The 20,111-nt window shown below is 36.1% G+C and overlaps 2 protein-coding genes across 2 annotated transcripts; both read right to left on the bottom strand.

The window, feature by feature from the left end:
• Positions 1-4,418: 4,418 nt before the first annotated feature.
• Positions 4,419-7,494, bottom strand: LOC141642223 (uncharacterized). The gene is made up of 2 exons (XM_074450943.1): positions 6,312-7,494; positions 4,419-4,764 (listed from the first exon to the last, which is right to left on the bottom strand). The coding sequence occupies exons 1-2, from the start codon at positions 6,957-6,959 to the stop codon at positions 4,648-4,650; spliced, it is 765 nt and encodes a 254-aa protein (XP_074307044.1). The 5' UTR covers positions 6,960-7,494; the 3' UTR covers positions 4,419-4,647.
• A 5,401-nt stretch (positions 7,495-12,895) lies between these two features.
• LOC141633527 (RING-H2 finger protein ATL33-like) lies at positions 12,896-13,381 on the bottom strand. The gene has a single exon (XM_074445985.1). The coding sequence runs from the start codon at positions 13,379-13,381 to the stop codon at positions 12,896-12,898; it is 486 nt and encodes a 161-aa protein (XP_074302086.1).
• Positions 13,382-20,111: the final 6,730 nt, after the last annotated feature.

Raw genomic sequence — 20,111 nt, 5'->3', positions numbered from 1 at the left:
CAGGCTGCTCCCATACCGACATGTACGACTCGAAAGCCTCGGCATGGTCGGTCGGGTCGCTATCCCCTTTGTATGATAAGGGCGGCCGCTTCCGGCTTAGCGGCACTGAGGATCTCGAGGACATAGGTGCGAGGGGTGTCGACCACGTGTCGAATGACACGCGGCGATCGGCTCCTCGCAACCTTAGTCCGCTTATCTCCCTCGGCGGGAAGGGCTTCTTGTCCGACTTTGGTGAGTCGGACTTCTTTCATTCCTTCGGGGTTGGCCTCGTTGTTGCGCGACGACGCTTTGTCCTCCCGCGAGTGGGGGAAGGACTCAGTCCGCCACCGGCACCACGGGCTCTCTTTGGCGTTCTAGCACGCTTGACTCCTTGTATCGCTCCGGACAAGTTGTTCGGAGTCACTCTATGGGCCCTGGTCACCTGTGGATGCGCTGCCGTCCCCGTCGTCGTGATAGGGGTAGCCGGCGTACTACCCATCAGGTCCAGAAATAGCTTTAATTTGGCCGCATCGACCACATGTCCCATGACAGTGACTTGGTCGAGGGCGGCGGTGTTTCGGCTCTTTTGGCATCCGGGCGCCGTGTCGGTGACTCGGCGGTGGGATCGCCGATCTCGAAGTACTTTAACGTGCCATCCCGGAAGAATGCGGTTCCTTCACTCACAGTTTCTTGTTGCTTCGACATCTTCTTAGCTCGCTGAATGGTTTTTTTTTTTTTTTTTTTTTTTTTATGGTAATGTAGGTGACTAGCTTTTAGTACGTATTCCCACAGACGGCGCCAATTGTTCCGGGGGTAATTCCGGAGCAGGATTGTGACCACTTGAGCTTGTGGAATGATGTCGTTGCTCGTCTCTTCCTTTCACTCTTTCCTGTAAAGATGAACAAACTGAGGGCTCGGCTTGGGGCCGAGCGTACTCACTCCGACGCTCAAGTCAGTAAACTTAGAGAGATAAGTTGTATGTTTAACTTGACAAAGTATATTGTAGAGAGACAACGGAGTTTTATACCAGATTTTCCAGTTTTTTTCCTCAATGAGAGATGTGGAGTATTTATAGACTTTCACTTTTTGTCACGTAGTGGCCAAGTGGCGTAGCAGGTGGAAAGACTGTCTTATCCTCGGCCGAGGGACCCATGACAGGCCGGCAGGCCTGATTGACTCCATGCCGAGGGGACTGGATGCGAGTATACGGATATGCCTCTCGGCCGGCTAGTTGCCGAGCCGAGACCCAAAGTGACAGGCCGACAGGCTTTGTCGGTTAGGCCGTTTTTCTTTTGACTTGTTGTCTTTTAGCTTTGACCTTGGTCAATATGTTGACTTGGTCAGCGGGTGCAGAATATGCCCCATCAAAGGGAGTAGTAAATATGTCAGCCAATTGGTCATTCATCCAGACATGGGAGGTTTCAATTGAATCGCCTCTGATAGCATCCTGAACAAAATGGGAATCCACCTCAATGTGCGTTGTTCGTTCATAGAAGCCGGGTTTTTGAGTAAGATGCAAGGCGGAGTATTCACATACAAGTGCATCCACAAACATGTGTTTGCCTCAATTGGATGAACAGCCAACGGTCTCAACGGCCAACACGGCTCGAACCCATAAAGAACACCCCTATCCAACCCTTCACCGGTGGTTGTAAGTTGTAACCCCATCTCTTAAGGACTTGTTCCTCCTCTCAGACATGTTCCTCAAGTCCCTTATTTCATTTCTACTTTCAACAAGATTTCCTCCTTTAAGCCCATTTCGATTAAATTTGGTCCAGTATTTCCGGCCCAATATGATGGGCAGCCCAAAAGAGGGCGTTACAATCAATTGCCCCTTTGGAGCCCGGTATAAGAGTTTGGGCCGCCCAAACCATTTGAAATAAAGGCCATTCAACTGACAAGTCCGGGTCCGATTCAGCGATCAAAGTTCGGCCCCACCACCAAATAATGCCCGGCTCACTGTGGAGTCCATGTGATTTCAGTAGGCCCATGAAGATAAATAGCGAAGATTTCAAAACACATGACCAGAACTCGTGCACCCCTTTTATACTCGATTACGGATAAAGTTTGGTTATTTAGGGTCAGATTATGAATTTTTTGGGACTTCCAAGAGGGCCGAGCTCTAAATAAAGAAGGAACGCTACGAAATTTGACTTAAGATCGATCTTGGCAATTTTTGTCGTTAAGGTCATATAGTTGACCCTAGGAAGTTGTTTTACTCTCCAACGATGGAAAAACAAACATAAGCAAGATTTTTGGTTGCTAAAAACCAAAGTGAGTAATTGAGAGTGATTGGAAAAATGTAAGAAAAAAGCAGAACAAACACGTAACTTTGTCAAGGACATCATACATTGAATTATTTGACTTAGCCATCACCCACATGCTACTTTGCTACTTACTTGCAATCAAACATCCTTCAATGTCGTCCAAGAGCGATAAGTAACTCGCTTGTCTAATGTGGGCCTTTCTTTGTGAATCTATTTTCTTTGAACGGTATTTAGGATTCCCCTTTCATAATGTTCAACTTGATCTTTGAATCATATTTAATCATGAAAAAATCGTGTAAAAGGAGCCACAAAGGCAAATATAATGTTGACGGGGTTTGAACTCGAGTCATGAGTACCACCTCTCGTGACTTTAGCAATTAAGCTAACTGACATTTGTTTTTAAGTTCGGTAACAAACATTATGATTAAAGAAAGTTTGTTGGGGTTGTAGACTAGAATCATTTTGGGAAATTAGGTATTTTTATCTATTTTAGTTTTGAAATATTTTATTTCACATCTTAGCGATTCGAGAAGGAATTTTGATATAGGTGATAGTCCACTCAAATTCTAAATTCATTCAATTACACATCTTTTTTAAACACGCAAAATATATTCATTATTCTGATCAAAATGAATAAGGTTTGGTTTTATTCAAATATTTCAGATTATTATTTTCTGGTTACAATACTTTTGACAAGTTAATTAAGAGCATGTTTGGCCTCGATTCTCAAAAATGAGTTTTTGTTTATCAAGCTTAATTTTTCAAAAGTGTTTTTCAAAAGCAGCATCAAAAAAATATGGATTTTTAGCTTTTGAGAATTTTTTGTTTTAACTTTTACAAAATGATGTGTTTGGCCAAAAAGTGTTTTTTTAGTCCAAAAATACTATTACAAGTTAGGCCAAACACATACTAAATGTAACAAAGACATTGAGAGTTATACTCTGTAGTAGGGCTAGTCAAACCATTGGGCTAGCTAAGGCCGCGCGGGTCGGAAGCGTGTGAAGGTCAACCCGCTAACCGGTCTGGGGATGGTGGCGAGTCTAATCGGGTCGGGCAAGCCAATTCAAGCTCAACCCGAAACCAGATCGAGAGGGATCCAGGGTGGGCTTAAGGGTAGGCTAGGATGGGCTAAAGGGCGGGTTAGGGCGGACAAGGTAGGTTTTGCCAAACCCGAGCATGGCCCGGTGTAGGGGACGGGTCGGATTGGGCGTGACACGCGTTGGACAGGCCCGACTACAATTGACTCGAGTAGCGGGCCAGTTACAGTTGGACTGGGTTGGCCCTTAACTTTGACCAACCTTACTCTGTATTATATAATTATCACAATTTCTCATTTGTGACGGATAAAATCTGTCACGTTGAACAGACGTGAGACAAAAAAAACAAGTGGAAGGGGTTGTGAGAGGTCTCTTTGAAGAGACTGTTTGAGTCAAGACCAACTAATTAATTATTAACCAATGTAATTTGTCAATGAGCAATAAATTTGTAGATTGAGAGTTTTGACGACAGAACCACCCTAATAAAAATTCATTAATCATGAAAACAATTTGATTACACGTACTAAGTAGAACTGTATTATTACATACGAACGTTAATACTATGTCACTTTTCTTGATTTCTTCTGCCGTGATGGCTGATGTGGTCCATTTCTATGTACGTTACTTTAACCGTCTCCAACTGTTTCTCCTATAGTAGTCCTAACTAATGATTTATACTCCGCGATAAGGGAATTATGCAGTGTTGTCAACAGCGGACAACTAGGTTTACACGGAAAAAAAAAACACTAATCAATTATGACTGTCAATGTAAGTCGAGAATTCATCATCTTTATCGTGTGAAACTAAAGTTAAAACTTGACCGGCAAATAGAGCAGTGCATGGACGGGATGACCCATTAGTTTTTTTCCAGAATCTACAAAGACCCGACCTACCAACCCACCTAAAAACCGCTAGTCAACATGTTACATATCCATAAACTAAAAAAATTATATAGCCTAGCGTAAATTCGACCCAATCCCGCATTTGTTTACCACTAAATGCAAACACACAACATAAATTTATGGACCCAACAACTATAATAAAACCATATATTAGCATTCACTATCGAGCATAATAGCATATGGAGTGGAGTTATGGACCACTTTCATTCCTATCAAATTGGAACTCCAAATTATTTGCTATAATGAACAAGCTAGAAATCTAAAATATAATCAAATCCAACAAAGTACAGAATCTAGAGTATTTTAAGCACATTCTATAATTATAGACATTATATACATACATAAATAACAAGTTCCTTTACATAGTACGGGGATGAAGTTGCCAAGGATACGACATTAAAGATATAGACATAAACCAAAGCGATACACCAGAGCATGTTGTGATGAAGACGAACTTCATTCTTATAGAGCTTCATAATAACCACCAATGGTGATGTGCGCCCTAGTCATGGGCGCCCCTCGCATCACTGAAATTGCTTCATTTAGCCTTTTTGCTCGGCGAACCACTTGCTTAAACCTCTGCAGTTACAACAAAATTACAACATTCACATCAGTTTCGGAAGGAAAATAAGAATACGAATAGTTTAATGTTTGTTCGGACAACCATAAAACTTGTATATTATGTTTGTCTCAATCATGACGAATATTTTAACCAAAGGTATATTAATGATTAAGACGGATGGATGTATTGACGATATCAAGGGAAATAGAGAAGTCATTTGACCAAATCCACATGGAGTTGTAATTCTTTGGGATAGAAACTTCCCTTGGAATCAAACAAACATTTAGGAAAAGAGTTTACAACACCAATCAAACAAGCAAACACCATCATCCAATTACTAAAATAAGTAGCAATTGTAAGCATCGAACAGACTTAATAAACAAGCAAACAACATCATAATCGATCTTATAATATATACTATGTGCATATAATATATTTTTTTCGGACACATGACACTAGATTCCTATTGATCATTATTTTACTTTTGGTGTAAACAGAGTCACAAGCGATTTTGATTCTGACGGAGTTTGAACCCAGATCATGAGTACCGACTCTTATGACTTTACCAACTAAGCTAATTGACATCTGCTCGACTGCTCCTATTGTAATTATAATATACCACATTAAACATCTATAAGCAAGACCCTGATGGCATGTATCTTAATCCAACTAGTGACAAAGCCATGATAATATAGAATTAAAACTATGCCTTGATTAGGCCTAATCACATTATTTTATGAAATTATCCATACTACAGCCTAATCCATCGAAATTTTCCTTATCCGTCCTTACGCTAATTCAATGGGTGGCGAGTTGGCGACATAGACACGATGAAATGAGAATCCGTTTAAAAACTTCATTCTTCAAATTAAACTAACATGGATACATGCCGAATCACAAGTTTCCCCTCATACCCATTTAATTTGGTATGAATGGACATGCCTGCCTAATAATGGGTTCATTCGATTATTTAAATCGCGCTTTAGGGACCTCAAAGACATTGTTTGTTGAAGTTGATACTTGTTGATCACAACAATAATTGGAGGGTACCTAAGAATGATAATCAAAGGAAACTCTTAATCCAATAATCCATGTTTTATGGTGGAAAATGTAATTTTGCTAGAAAAGGTGAGATTCAGTGAAGGAATCAGGATTTACAGTTAGAGAGCGGAAAAAAAATTAACTAAAAACTTCGAATATGAGTCCCTACATAAACCCAATCATCCAAATTCACATATGACAAAACCCAATTAAATCGAAAAATCATGTAGAAAATTTGAAGATGAACAACAACAATAATTTGCTACAGAGTTTCAAGGGCTCCAGCCAGGTAGGGGGTCAGATGTACGTAGTCTTACCCTTATACTAGCAGTGTAAAAGATAAACATGACCTATTAAAAATGGATATATAGAATAACACAAATTCTCACTTGTGACGATCACAAGTTATGACAGCCCTCACAACCAATTTAAATAACATTAACAATGAAAAGGGATTGGGAGACGTCATAAGCTTGTCACCGTCACGAGTAAGACAGACTTGCAATTGGAGTAAAATAGTTACCTTATCATGAGAGTAAATTTGGAAATGAAGCTCTTGATTCTTAGAATTTTTACCATCTTTGTGCTTATTACTGAAAACAATCAAAGAAACAGTTGCAGCAGCAAATCCAAAACTAACAAGTGCACCCATTCCTGTCATTGCCCATTTCCATATCTTTACACCACCATTTTCATGTTCTTTTTCATCATCTTCCTCCATTTTTACCTTCTTTTCTTCATAAACAACCAATTTTTCATCATTTTCTGGGTTTTTTACCCCAAAGTTTTCATCTTTTTCACCTTTTTTAACAAATTCATAAGTACCCACATCCATTTTCGTGTCGACAAATTGATTTTCCTTCAATTTCTTGAAGAATACTTTTGATATCATCTCTTGATCATCAAAGTTTTGATCATAAGATGATTCAATTATTGGTAATTTTGTTACCTCTTCTTCTGGGATTTCTTCTTCTTCTTCTTCTTGATCATGATCAAATTTAATTGGTACAGGAATTACCATTAAATTGTTTTTCTTCTTTTCTTGATCAGAAATATTTTCAAAATAATCCATGTCAATTAAAGTAGTATTTTTCATCTTGTTTCCTTCTTGATCTTCATGTTGATCAACAAAACCTCCATCAGATAAAATTTCCCATTCATCAAGATCCATCTTAATAAAGACGATTACTCACTCACTGCTGTCGACGGTAAACACCCCAGTTTACTTACCCAATAATAAAGTTTTTTTGGGAATTGGTGAACTATTGAGATATGATCAAGGAAAATAAAGAGATTGCTTACTGTTGTCGGCGGTATACACCCCTGTTTACACAATAAAAAAAGGATTTAGTCTAGATTGTATAGTATAAAGTTTTTTTAAGAGGATTTATGAATTGGGTATTGGTGAATTATTGAGATATGATCAAGGGAAAGACAATTGATTACTATCGACTGTAGACACCCCGATTTATTTAGATGGTATTAGAAAGTTTTTTCTAAGAAGATTTATATTGGGTATTGGTGAATTATTGAGAGATGATTAGGGGAAATAATATAGGAAGGTAAGTAATTGGATTTTAGTGTAGAATTTTAGTGAAACAAGGCTGCTAATACTCAATTGATTTGAGGTGGAATGGACCTTTCTCCCATATGTTATGTGCACTTCTTGTGCGAGAAGTTTCATTTTGGATCATATCAAAGGCATTGATTTTGAAGATAGATATTATTATGGAGGTGGTCCAATAGTGTCACGTCTATCATGGGGTGACTCGGCTTCTCTCAAATCACTAATTTTTTTTTATTATAAAATATGGTAATGATAAATGCAGCCCTAGGGCTGTATTTATCATTCGCTTAAGAATTGAGGGGGCGTTTGGTACGGAAAAAGGGTAAGAGAATGAAATCAAGAAAGGGTAAGAGAGGGAAATGAATGGGATCACCCATATTATACTTGGGTGTTTGGTTGACAATTAGAGGGAAAGGGAATTAAAAGCCAACATCCACCACCTCCACCACCATTACCCACCACCTGCCACCATTATCTACACCGACACCACCACAAGTAGCGGCGCCGACGATCTTCCTCACGGTACCCCACGGCGAACCTAATCACCCCGCCTCACGCCCTCAACAAACACCATAATCCCGACCCCAAACACCTTATTCATTCTAAAAAAATCCACCACAACCCTTCGAAAACCCCTCCCCCACCCCCTTAAAACACCAGATCTGGTGTGGTCGGCGTCGGGCGGTTGCAGTGGTGTGGCCGAGGAAGGTGTTGGTGGTGGTTGGTGGGGTGGGAGAGTTACTGAAGGTGTTGGTGTGGTGTTTAGTGGTTGAGGATATGGGGTAGCGTGGACAGGCGGCGTCGCTGGTGGTGGTTGTGTCGGCGTCGCTGGTGGTGGTTGTGTCGGTGTGGTGGGTGTAGGGTTTAGGTGGCAGTGGTTGACGGTGTGAGAGGGTGTGGTGGAAATAGGGAGTAGGAGGAAGAAGGGATTATGGGGTTATGGGCAACTGGGGGGGGGGAGGGGTATGGATGAGAATGATTTTGGGGGTAAGAGGGGGTATGGGTTACCCTTTCTTTGTGTCAAACAAACAACAACAAAAGGTCAACCATTTTTATTCTCTTTCCCTTTCCTTATTCCCCCCAACCAAACGCCCCCTCATCCCTCGTGAGTGATGGTAGTATGGTAGTATGGTACCCATGAGTCCATGACTTGGGTTCGAATCCTTTGTGCTATATGATTTATTTATTAGGCGCTATTTTTTTGGACTAAAACTGTCTGAATTGAACTTAACTAAATTTAATGGGGTTGAACTGAACTGAACTTAATTTAACTAAACTTAATGGAGGTGAAACCGAACTGAACTGAAACCGAACTGAACTGAACTTAATGGAGTTGAACTGAACTAGAGTAAGAGTTAATTTGTGAAGCGAAGAGTTGGACTGAACTGAACTGAGCTAAAATTAAGTCTAAATAATAGGGTCTTTACTAGCAATATGATTAATCGATTAATAACCTTATCCATTATAAACTATTTCCTTTTTTTTTCAGTAGTTTCGATTAAACTATCTAATTTTATGTTTGATAAACAATTTTTTAACTATCTTAAAAAAATATTCCAAATATTCTATATTTAAAAAGTGGACATCCAAACAACACAAAGTTTTACTTAGTAATTTGATATATTTAATAAAATTTACAAGATCCATCGTCGAGGTCTTTAAGGTTTTCGCAATATTATCCAAGTTTATTCGTGTGGCAAAGATTGGTTGTGTCATGTGTGCACTTGACACTTTGTAAAACTGTCGGTGAGGGAGTCAAGTCGGACCTTAACTCGAAGTGTGTTGGGTACCTCCTCTATTCCGATCATCATAAATTCTTATTTAACGTATTTGTCTTAAGTTTAATATGGGTCAAGTATTATAGGAGTAGATGAGAAAAAAGAAAATGTATAGGAAATAACAAAATATTTGTCATATGTATACAAATGGGTATTTATTTGACCCTTTTTAATCTTAAAACGAATATGCTCTTCTTAAAAGATTTGTTGCCCGATCATTAATTTACCTATAATTAAAATAGAGATGATCCAATTTTTTTTTTTAAAAAAATAGAGATGATCCCAACTCTTATTTCAACCTCAGTTGTAACGCTACTCATATTATAGATGGCCAAAATCATTTAAGACGGGCATATTTGTTTTAATTTTAAGACGGGTTAAATATGCACATGTGGGTAGAGTCATGCATCGTAGTGGGCCAGCCCAACCCAGTCCCATCTAGTGGACCGTGTTCTAATGGCTCGGCCAGCTCGTGGCCCGGCCCAGCCCGACACTATGTCATCCTCGGGCGGCTAGTGCCGCAACTTCCTTGGCCCGCCCGGTCAAACACTAACTTTTTAAAAAAATACATAGGACCAGCCGGGGCCGGCCCTAACCCGCTACTAAGTGGGCCTGGCTTATGCCGCGCCAACCCAATCCAGCACTGGCCCGGCCCAACCCGGTTTGGATTTAGTGTCGTGCCCGAGCTCCACTTCCCCAGCCCGGTCCAGCCCGCACCCCTACATGTGGGAGAAATATGACAAAAGCAGGATACATAGGGAAAAACAAAAGATTTGTCTTATAGGCCGGCCCATATATGATAATCCGTTTTATATTATTAAGACGGATACCTTCGTTTTAAGAAAGATTAGTCAATTTAGATGGCTACGTGTCCGAGTTTCTAAGAGAATGTAATGGAAGAATTGAGTTTGATATATTTGGTGAAGTTGACAAGCATGAAACATTTGGTATGGTATTTATTAAGGACTACGGACTACCAAGTACCATTGGGGTAGGATTTGAGGGTATGATGTATTTTGCCAAAAGAGAATGTAAAGTACTAAAGTGTAAGATAATTCCTAAATTTATGCTTGTTATAAAATGGCATCCCGTCATTCACTCCTACTTTTGCAAGGGTTATGACATCTTCTGTGTATCGTTCTAATTTGTGCATTTCATACAAAAAATTAATCGGTACATAAAAGTTTAAGTTTAAGGGTAGGCTTTACCCAATCTAAACTCTAAAACCAGGGCACTCTGCCCTGACATCTTTGAGGCTAAAGGTGGTAATTTTCCAATGTTTTCATAAGTGGGTAAGTTATCGACTTCAAGACCGAACCAAATAAGTGAATAACATCCGCTACCACAACACATACCCAAGATTAATTTTTGCCGCGGTAATCGATAATCACTAATCCGTTCTAACAATAACGATTATATTCTAAACCACGTAAAATTACTAACTAATTACAAATTTTTAAAAAATTAAACTAGTTTAGATTACTTGTCGTCGATTCCTTGAATTTCTTGGCGGAATTGAAGCGGTGGTGACGGAAATGTCGTATTTGAAAAAAAAAGATGTTAAATATGGAAGGTTTAGAGTGAGAGGTAGATTAGAAAAGTCATTAAAAAATGTCGACGATAATTAGTAAAATGTTGACGATGTTTACCAGGTTGGATGTTTTTTTGATGGTGTAAGGGTCCAGAACATAAAGTCCAGCCCAATGACCATGCAAAAAATTTGGGTTCATAACTGAGAAACGTATGGGCCAAGATCAAGCTTTGAGTGTTCGAAACTACACGTTTGGATACTTGATCCAGTTTAAGGCCACCCAAGATGTGTTGAGTGCGATGAGAGAATTGGGAGAGAGAGGGATTAGGTTTAGGAGTGATAAAAGGAACCGTCGAAAATGATTTATGTTTAAGTCTCCGCATTTTATATTAACGCGATGTCAGACAATGTACTCGGTCGAGTATAGACATATTTGGGGGAGTACGCTGCACTCAGTCGAGTACCTTAGATACTCGGCCGAGGTCGAGTATCGAGTTACATTGGTCATCTAGTCTCTCCCGTCTCCCATATAAAAGCTCTCCCTTGATTAATAGGTCGATCAACGAATCCATAACAGGGCGGGTATTACAAGAACAACCACTCTAAGACCATCCCCAAGCAAGGTCAATTGCTAGGTCATGACCTTGCTTGGTCACACTAATCATCAATTAACAAAAAAATTATGGTGACCTTTGAAGGGAAGAGGTCAATTTGTGACCTTTGGTGGTCAATTTGTGACCTTTGGTGGAGCAAATTTGACCCAATTCATGACCTATATGTGGCGATATGTGATTGGTTGACAATATTACTAATTAATAAAAAAAAAATATATATGAAAAAGTGATATAATGTGGAGAGATGTAATTGGTTGGAAAGTGAAAAATGATTGGATTGATGACCAAGTTCGTGACTTTCTGCTTGAGATGGTGAAAGTAGGTCAAGATAAATAAGGTGGGATTAAGAGTAAAACAAAGTCGTGATCTAAGGCTCCGTTTGGCACGGCACTTCAGGTAGCTTATTTGACCAAAGTAGCTTATTTGACCAAAATTTCAGCTACCTGATTTTTTTGCAAGTGTTTGGTAAGTAGCTTATCTGGTCAAATAAGATACCTGAAATGAAATGCTACCTCATGTAGCATTTGAGAAATCAGGTACCTGAAAGGACTTATTTTCCATTTTTTACCCCTTTATTCTATAATATTAAATAATTTTCATATCCTTTTACGTCATTTTACCAAAATCATCTACCTTTTCAGCTAGTTTGCCAAACATATTTTTATATAATCGATTCTTATCACCTCCTAATTTTCAACTACCTTATCGATTTACCTTTTCGGGTTTGATTAGCTTTTTCGGTTTTTAATTTCTTTTCGGGTTTTCAAATTTACCTTTTCGAGGTAGTTTTTCACAAAAACAGGCTAATTCATTTCGATCTTTGCTTGGGGATGGTCTAAATACTTTAGAGATAGAGCAAGGCTTGAATTGATGTTGTCACTAACCGACCATATTATACATTAGACCCACGGAGATGATTGGACCAATATTTGACCTAACTTGACATGATTTACATCACCAACCATATCACAACACATTCATTGTATGCGAGTCCTCCGTATACACACTCATCTTAGAAACAGCAAATCTTCTTTGGGGTCATTTTTCAAAGATACCTCTCATAAATCATAATTTATGAAAATAAAGGAAATCAATTTCCAAAAACAATTTTTTTTTTTCACTTGTGAGTTGTCTAGGATAAAATAATAATAACTGAAAATGTCATTATTATTGATTGAGAAATCACTAAATATGGCTAACTTTAAAAATTCGAAAAACTCTTAATTTTTAATGAAAAAATACATAAAATTTGAGTAAACTCATGTATTTTTACACGAGTTTAAAATCAGAAAGTGAAAATTCAAAAAATTAACACTTATTTATGGGGTACGGTAATCAAATTGCGTGCACTTAGTCATTCATACATATTATAAATTTAGCCAATTTTTCATGAACTATAATTACATAATTCTTACAAACAACTAAACAATACTAATATTTACATACAAGAACACTAAATTTACAGTTCGAATCCCCTCCCGTCTATATAACTGACAATAACTAGGGAGTATATCCTAGTAGATCAAAATCTATATACCTCCGCTAATAAAACCCACAAAACTAACTATTGTAAATTCATTTTTACACAATATTCGTGTAAAACCGTCTCAGGAAACTTCAAACCAAGCCAGAAGAATCAGGCAAACCTTGCCAAAGATCACTTCTACCAACATCTCTTGATGACAAACCTCGAACATCCTTCTCCTTAACCTTACATTGATTACTAACTATTGCGCGACAAACCGGACAATTAAAATGTGTCGAAAGCCATTTATCGATACAATTCTTATGAAACAAATGTTTACAAATCATAAGTTGTCTTAACTCTTCATCATCTATAAATACAGATAAACAAACAGGACACTCAATATCTTTTCCCAAACTTGAACTCATTATAATCAACTCCAAGTCCTTACTACTACTACTACTATTGTTCTTATTCTCATCATTACTAACATGATTCCCTGAATTTACGGACCGACGTCGAAAAATGGTTAAAGGGTTTATTTGCCATTTGATTAGGAAGCAGATGATGTATATTGTAATTGGTATTAGGATCATGAATAGTACCATCTTAAGTGGGAAGCTATATGGTGGCATCATTTTTTTGGAGAAACTAAGATTAAGTTTGATAATAGATGAAGTAAGGAATTAGGATGGAATAATTTTAAGGGTGTAATTATTCTTTTGGTGTAGATTTGATTGGGGAAGGTAATATGGTTAAGGACAATAATTGAGAGAAGAATGGCATTTTAGATGATGGAGTTGCATGTAGGGACAAGTTAATGTCAAGAAATCATTTCAACCAAAAATTTAAATTAGTGGTTGGATGAGTTTTATGATCGGTTTTATATTTTAATATGTCCCCTCACACGAAATGCCTTTGTGCTTGAAGTATGGATGCAACTACAGAACTTTCCATACCTGGTGCTAATATTAAACTTTAGAATTGAGGGGGTGGGTTTTTTAAGCCGTGACCTTTTTTGTCACACTAACTCTGATACCATGTCAAAAAAACCATCTCTACCAAAAGTTTTAACTGATGGTTGGAGTCCTACAATCGGTTTTATATTCTAACAGTTAATAGTGAGTTAGGATATTGTTGTCTTTAACGATAAGTCTTGCTCTCCCAGTTCGAGCTTGTGAGAGGTTTTCTAAAGTGACGAAAAGTCTCCGTCTTCAATGAGAATTTGTGTATCTTTAATAACTTTATATACTAGTATAGATCCCGCAAGAATACGCGGTTTTGTAAATGGGCATATTAGAGAAAATAATAATTATATTAATAGCATTTAACTCCAGTTGACATTTATTATAAAACTTAAATTAGTAATATTTTGTATTAAAAGGTAGAAAAGAGTAGGTTCGACACTTTTAATCCGTATAAGATTGCTGGTTTTACTCGAACTATTTTGTTAACTTTGTTTTTAAAAAAAAATTGTTATTATATTATCATATCCACTAAAGGCGTAATATAACTGTTAAGTAATTATTGTAGCCATCAAATTTAGTTTTAAAAATAATAACTAGTTTTGTGGCCCGTGAATTTCACGGGATATTTTGTTTTTAGTATGTTGTTTTTAGTGTTTCTAGTAATTGAGGCTTTATAAATATCAAATCACATAGTGAGATTACCTCATGAATAATTCATGATAGATCATGTACTAAAAATACGGGCATTGACATGTTAACATAAAGATCAAAGTCGATAAATTAAAGAGTGCTATTTTTTCAAAGGTAAAATGATGAAAAAAACCAACAAATACCAAAACAAAAAATACAGTTGAAAAAAAAAACTAAAAAACTATTACTCATTTACGTTGATGTCGTCAATCTTACACTTAGTTTTTAATATATAGTTCTTTAAGCAATCCTAATATTTTACTTCTCCATATAGTCTTGTTTCTCCAATAAATCGTCCCTATTAAAAAGTAACTCACTAATAAGTGCGAATTAACCAACAAAACAGTGGAATTTGTTTTATACAATATTATCGTTATTAACTTAAAATTCTTCTTAAATAGAGAAAGAAAGAGGGAATAGGAATGAAGTCTTAGAGATGTAAGTATGTTAACCTTTGAATATGTCAACACCAAAAATTTTGGTAAACCCTAAATGAGAACAAAACAAATACATACGATGAAGTTGAAAAATGTGATCAAAACTTCATACCAATGGAACTTGCACTAAAAAAGAAATAAATTAGTTAATAATCTAAAACCTTAATACATTTACCTTAATTACAATAAAATCATAGGAAGATTAGTGACACATTTAGTTCTACTAACAATAGGGATGAGAAAAATTTTGGTTTATAAATTTTGCCTTCCAACAAAAATATATAAATAATTGAGGATGCGTTTATGACTTTTGAGCATCATTTTTTCATTATTATCAAATTTAATACAAGTATAAAATATGAATCAAGGTTCATGACTTTTGAGTTTTGAGCATCATTTTTTTCATTATTATGAAATTTAATATAAACATAAATACGGAGTAAGGAGAAATGGAATGTATAAGGTTTGCTTGATTACTAATAATTATAATTTTTTTTTTTTTACAAAATCTACTTTATACAAGAGTGGTTTAAGATATTATCGTATGTAATTAAATATGACATATAGATTATGGTAGATAGTTTGGCTTGCCTTTTAATTAGATTTCTAGATTATAGATTTTTTATTTAGATTATAGAGCTATAGATTTTTCTCAGTATTATGAAGTCTAATATAGACATAAATATGGTGTAAGGAGAAATGGAATGTTAAAGGTTTGCTTTATTATTATTATTATTATTATTATTATTATTATTATTATTATTATTATTATTATTATTATTATTATTATTATTATTATTATTATTATTATTATTATTATTATTATTATTATTATTATTATTATTATTATTATTATTATTATTATTATTATAAAATGCGTGACTTTCATTATAATAAAAATAAAAGGTTTACATGAAATTGGTGGGGAGCCGAGAGACAACTGGGCTCCACACCCTTAGCAATAGTAAAGCTAATACGAGTAAAAATGTAAGCGGCTACCCGAGCCCCAAAGATCCGAGATACCGAGAATTTCGGATCCGCTGAGCAAGGCAACAAGATCCGAACTCAACTCCCCAAGTGAAGAGAAAGAGAAAGGTAGGAAACCATAACCTGCTACCGCGCACAAATCCCCATACTTAGCACACTTTCGCCGAGCAAAGATCGGCGACAACCCGGCCCGCACAAAATCCGCTAACCCGGGATCCGAGTCAAAGGTGAAGAACCCGTCAGTCGACGCACACATCACGCCCCGTCCCAAGAATAAAGCAATAAATCCGCGCAGGACGAAGAGAGCCACCATGCCCATCAACCAAACCGATATCAACCTCCTTCCCCGTGAAATACGGATCTATAGCAGATGTCGAAGAGAGTGTCCGGACAAGGTTATGCCGATGTTTAACGCCCACGAGCACAAAAGACAAGAAACAGCGTGGTCCCCAAAAACATCCCCAAAAACCCGAGAGCAAGCGGGACGGGGCCTAGATACCGAGAATAACGGAACACCCGGGCGATACCCCAAAGACACTACGGTAAGTCCTCCCGTTCATAGTCCGCCCCAACCCCGAGATAGGAACCGCACGTAACCAATCGAGGAGTGAGAACCCGCCGAGACCGCCATAGAGCGATCCGGCGAGGTGTCAAAGAAAAACAGACTACGAGGCAAAAAAGCAACCGTCGTGAAATAAATATCGCCAATTTCTTCATAAGTTTGGGGCGACAATTTCACTTGGGCGACCTAATATATCAGAACCTGTAGTCGCAGTAAACACCTGCGCGGCATCATCAAAAGCAGGGCCAGCAGCTACAACACGAGAAGGGCCGAGGAGCTTATTATTATTATTATTATTATTATTATTATTATTATTATTATTATTATTATTATTATTATTATTATTATTGTTATTATTGTTATTGTTATTATTAATTTTTTTTACATAATCTACTTTGCATGAGAATGGTTTAAAAATTATCTTCCGAAATTAAAATATGACATGCAGAATAATAATGGTAGATAGTATCACTTGCTTTTTAATTATCTTATGGAATTAAAGTTAAATAAATAGGTAGAATAATAACCAAATTTATGAGAGGAAAATAAAGAGTTTATATTAGTTTTTTAGTGATTGCAACTACTATTTTTTTAAATTTTTTTTGGTACTTATAAGCATATGACAATTTTGGAGATAATTAACTTTTTAATACATAGTTTTGCCTTTTTATAATATTGTATAAAAATAAATAATTAAGTAATTAATATAGATGAATTAATATTAACCTCTATAAAAATGCCATGTGAATTAAAATTAAATGTTTTAAGTAACCTTTTAATTATATTGTATTGATAGATTTTACCTCAGTTTCGTGCCTTTTGTATTTCTACCTTTTTCAGATTACCCACGTGATGCTTTCTCTTATCTGCATTCACATACATTTCACGATGCTTTAAAATTCATATAAAAAATATATTGACCAAAAGGTAAAACATCAACATGGCAAAAACTTCACAAACGAATCAACATTGTCACATGTAAATCAGTGGCGGAGCCAGGATTTGAACTCAGGGGGGGCGAAAAATTTTAGGGGGCAACGACTAATTTTATAAGGCACCCCCGAAAAAATTCGAAAAATTTAACTAAAAACTTCGAAAATTTCGTCCGGGGGGGCGACCGCCCGCTAGCCCCCCCTAGTTCCACCATTGTGTAAATCATTGAAATTACGCCAAATGGAAAACATGAATTTAAATATAAATCAAAGGATTTATAAAACAAATAACATAACAAATTAAAATATAATTTATTTGACATAACAACAACAATACTCAATAATAATACTCAATATACTCTCTATAATCAAATAAATAAATTAAACCATAAAATATAATCCACAACTTAGAAACTCATGGGCAAATGAGCAATAGATTTTAAATAAATATTGTGAATAGAAACTATCATAGGTATTATAGGTTTTATAGCCATCACACAACCATAGACTCCCATATTTTAATTTTATTTTTAATTTATGTTGTGGTATTACTAAATTAGATAATTGATTGCTGAGCAACTCAAGAGGTCAATTAAATAGGAAAAAATGTTAATGAAAATTATGGGTATTAAGTAGTATAAAGAAATCTAATCAATTTATTAACATATTATATTACAAAAATTAATTAGATAGCAAGAAATTTTAATTAATTTGGTGAGTGTTAAGTATTATGAAGAGTTTAATCAATTTATTATAATGTTTACTTACAAAATTGAATTAAATAAGAAAAAGTGTTAATAAAAATGGTGGGTGCATGTTAAGTAATATGAAAAATTTTAATTTATTAACATGTTTTATTACCAAAATTTCAATTAAAATGTCAATTTTAATTATAAATTTTGACATTTATTAACATATTTTTATTACAAAAGTTCAATTAAAATCTCAATATTGATTATAAATTATGAAATTTTGATGTAAATTTGTAAGGGTTATATAAATTAAATTAATTTATATAAAAATGAATTAAATCTATAAAATAAGACAAATACGTGGCAATGAGTTTTGATGTTCACATTACGTGGCATTTATGTGGCATTTTTTGATCCTACGTGGCTTTGTCTACGTGACGTTTATTTGTCATTTTAGGGTACCCTTTTAATTATATTTTATAGATAGTAATATATTGCATTATATATTTATTACTCCGTATATGAAATTAAACAATGTGGTCCAATTTTAGATATGACATAATTAAGCCCAATTATAGAGTAGTTTTCATTTAGGCGGGAAAATATTGGAGATCTCTTATTTTTTTAGTATAAGGGGGATTTTATGTGGTAGCTTTAAAATAATGCTCAAAAATAAAATAATTATTGGTTTTGGCCAGACTAAAATTTGTTTATCAAAATAGTGTCTGCGCAAGATTGGATAATCTCAAACCTGAAATGGGTTAAACCCGCCATTGATGATGACGGGTTTGTTGTTCTCATAAAGAAGGGGAAATGAAAACAAATCGATGTTAGCTCCACCTTAGCAATGGTGTGTCTCTCAGAATAGACACGGCATTGGTAGCGGCGTCTCACTTCTTAAAATATGGGATACTTTATCAAACGTCTTGCGTTGTCACGTCTTAATAAAATGGACGTATCGAATGTAAGTGGGAGTTAGTTGTGTTAGTTGTGCTACTAGAGCACGTGGATTGCTGACTTGGCAGAGTAGTTAGCAGTTGTATATAAGGTAACAAACACACTGTACAATTATTCATTTTCATCATACAATAAAAACTCTTCTATTTACCTCTGGTTTTCTTTCTTGTTTACAATCAAACACCTTTGTTCATATACAACAATGGTGATTACCTAGTTTAACATGGTAACAATCGCTACGGTTTCGATCTTGTTCTTCGATCGATTGATCGATTATTTACTGATCATCACAGTTTCTGATATTCTGGTTTCATCAAAATCTCCAGAAGAATCATCGATTAAAATCGATTTATTCGGTATTTCTGGTATTCTAGGGTATACTTGCTTCTTCGCGATACATTTCTGATTCGATCGCTTACTGAATCGATTGTATTGCTGGTATCTTGATCAAGATTTGGTATTTTTCTTAAAGATCGGGTATTATTCTTCGATCCTCTGGTATTATCGCTTCCGCTATCATCAAACACTGGTATATCGTTCTCTTTCATCATTTTTTTTGCAATTTTATGCATTTTCTCTGCAAATTGACAGTAATTGCTCTGTTTTTCCTTGTTATATAACATCATGTCTACTGATAATTCATCAAATACTCCCACTACAAGAAAAACTAAAATAGGCGACAGATTTTTAGCGACTGAACTGAGTAGCCGCCAATTTGGCGACTGATATCAGATTTAGCGACTGAAATCACTCGCTAATTTGGCGACTGATTTTTTTGAAAAAGGCATCTTATTTAGCGACCGACTATCAGATTTAGCGACTGACGTCGGTCGCTAAATTGTTTTATAGACACCCGGATTACTTCTTCCCCTCTCTCCCGCTTTACTTTATTTCGAAACAAAAAAAAGGGAAGAGGCGATCTCGACGACACCACCACTCCCGCCGCCTTCACCACCTATTCTAGCCGTCGCCACCCGTCCTCACCGCCTCCACCACTCCTATTTAATTAGGTTAGTTTTTTTTGTTTAATTTCAGTTTAATTTGTTAGATTAATTTGTAGTTAGTTGGATTAATTTGTAGTTAGATTCATTTGTAGTTAGTAGGTTAGATTAATTTGTAGTTAGATTTTAGTTTAATTTGTGT

This window comes from Silene latifolia, chromosome 2 (assembly GCF_048544455.1).
Source record: "Silene latifolia isolate original U9 population chromosome 2, ASM4854445v1, whole genome shotgun sequence".
NCBI lineage: Eukaryota > Viridiplantae > Streptophyta > Magnoliopsida > Caryophyllales > Caryophyllaceae > Silene > Silene latifolia.
Note: the sequence above shows the minus strand (reverse complement) of the source record. Positions and strands in the feature narration are given on the sequence as shown.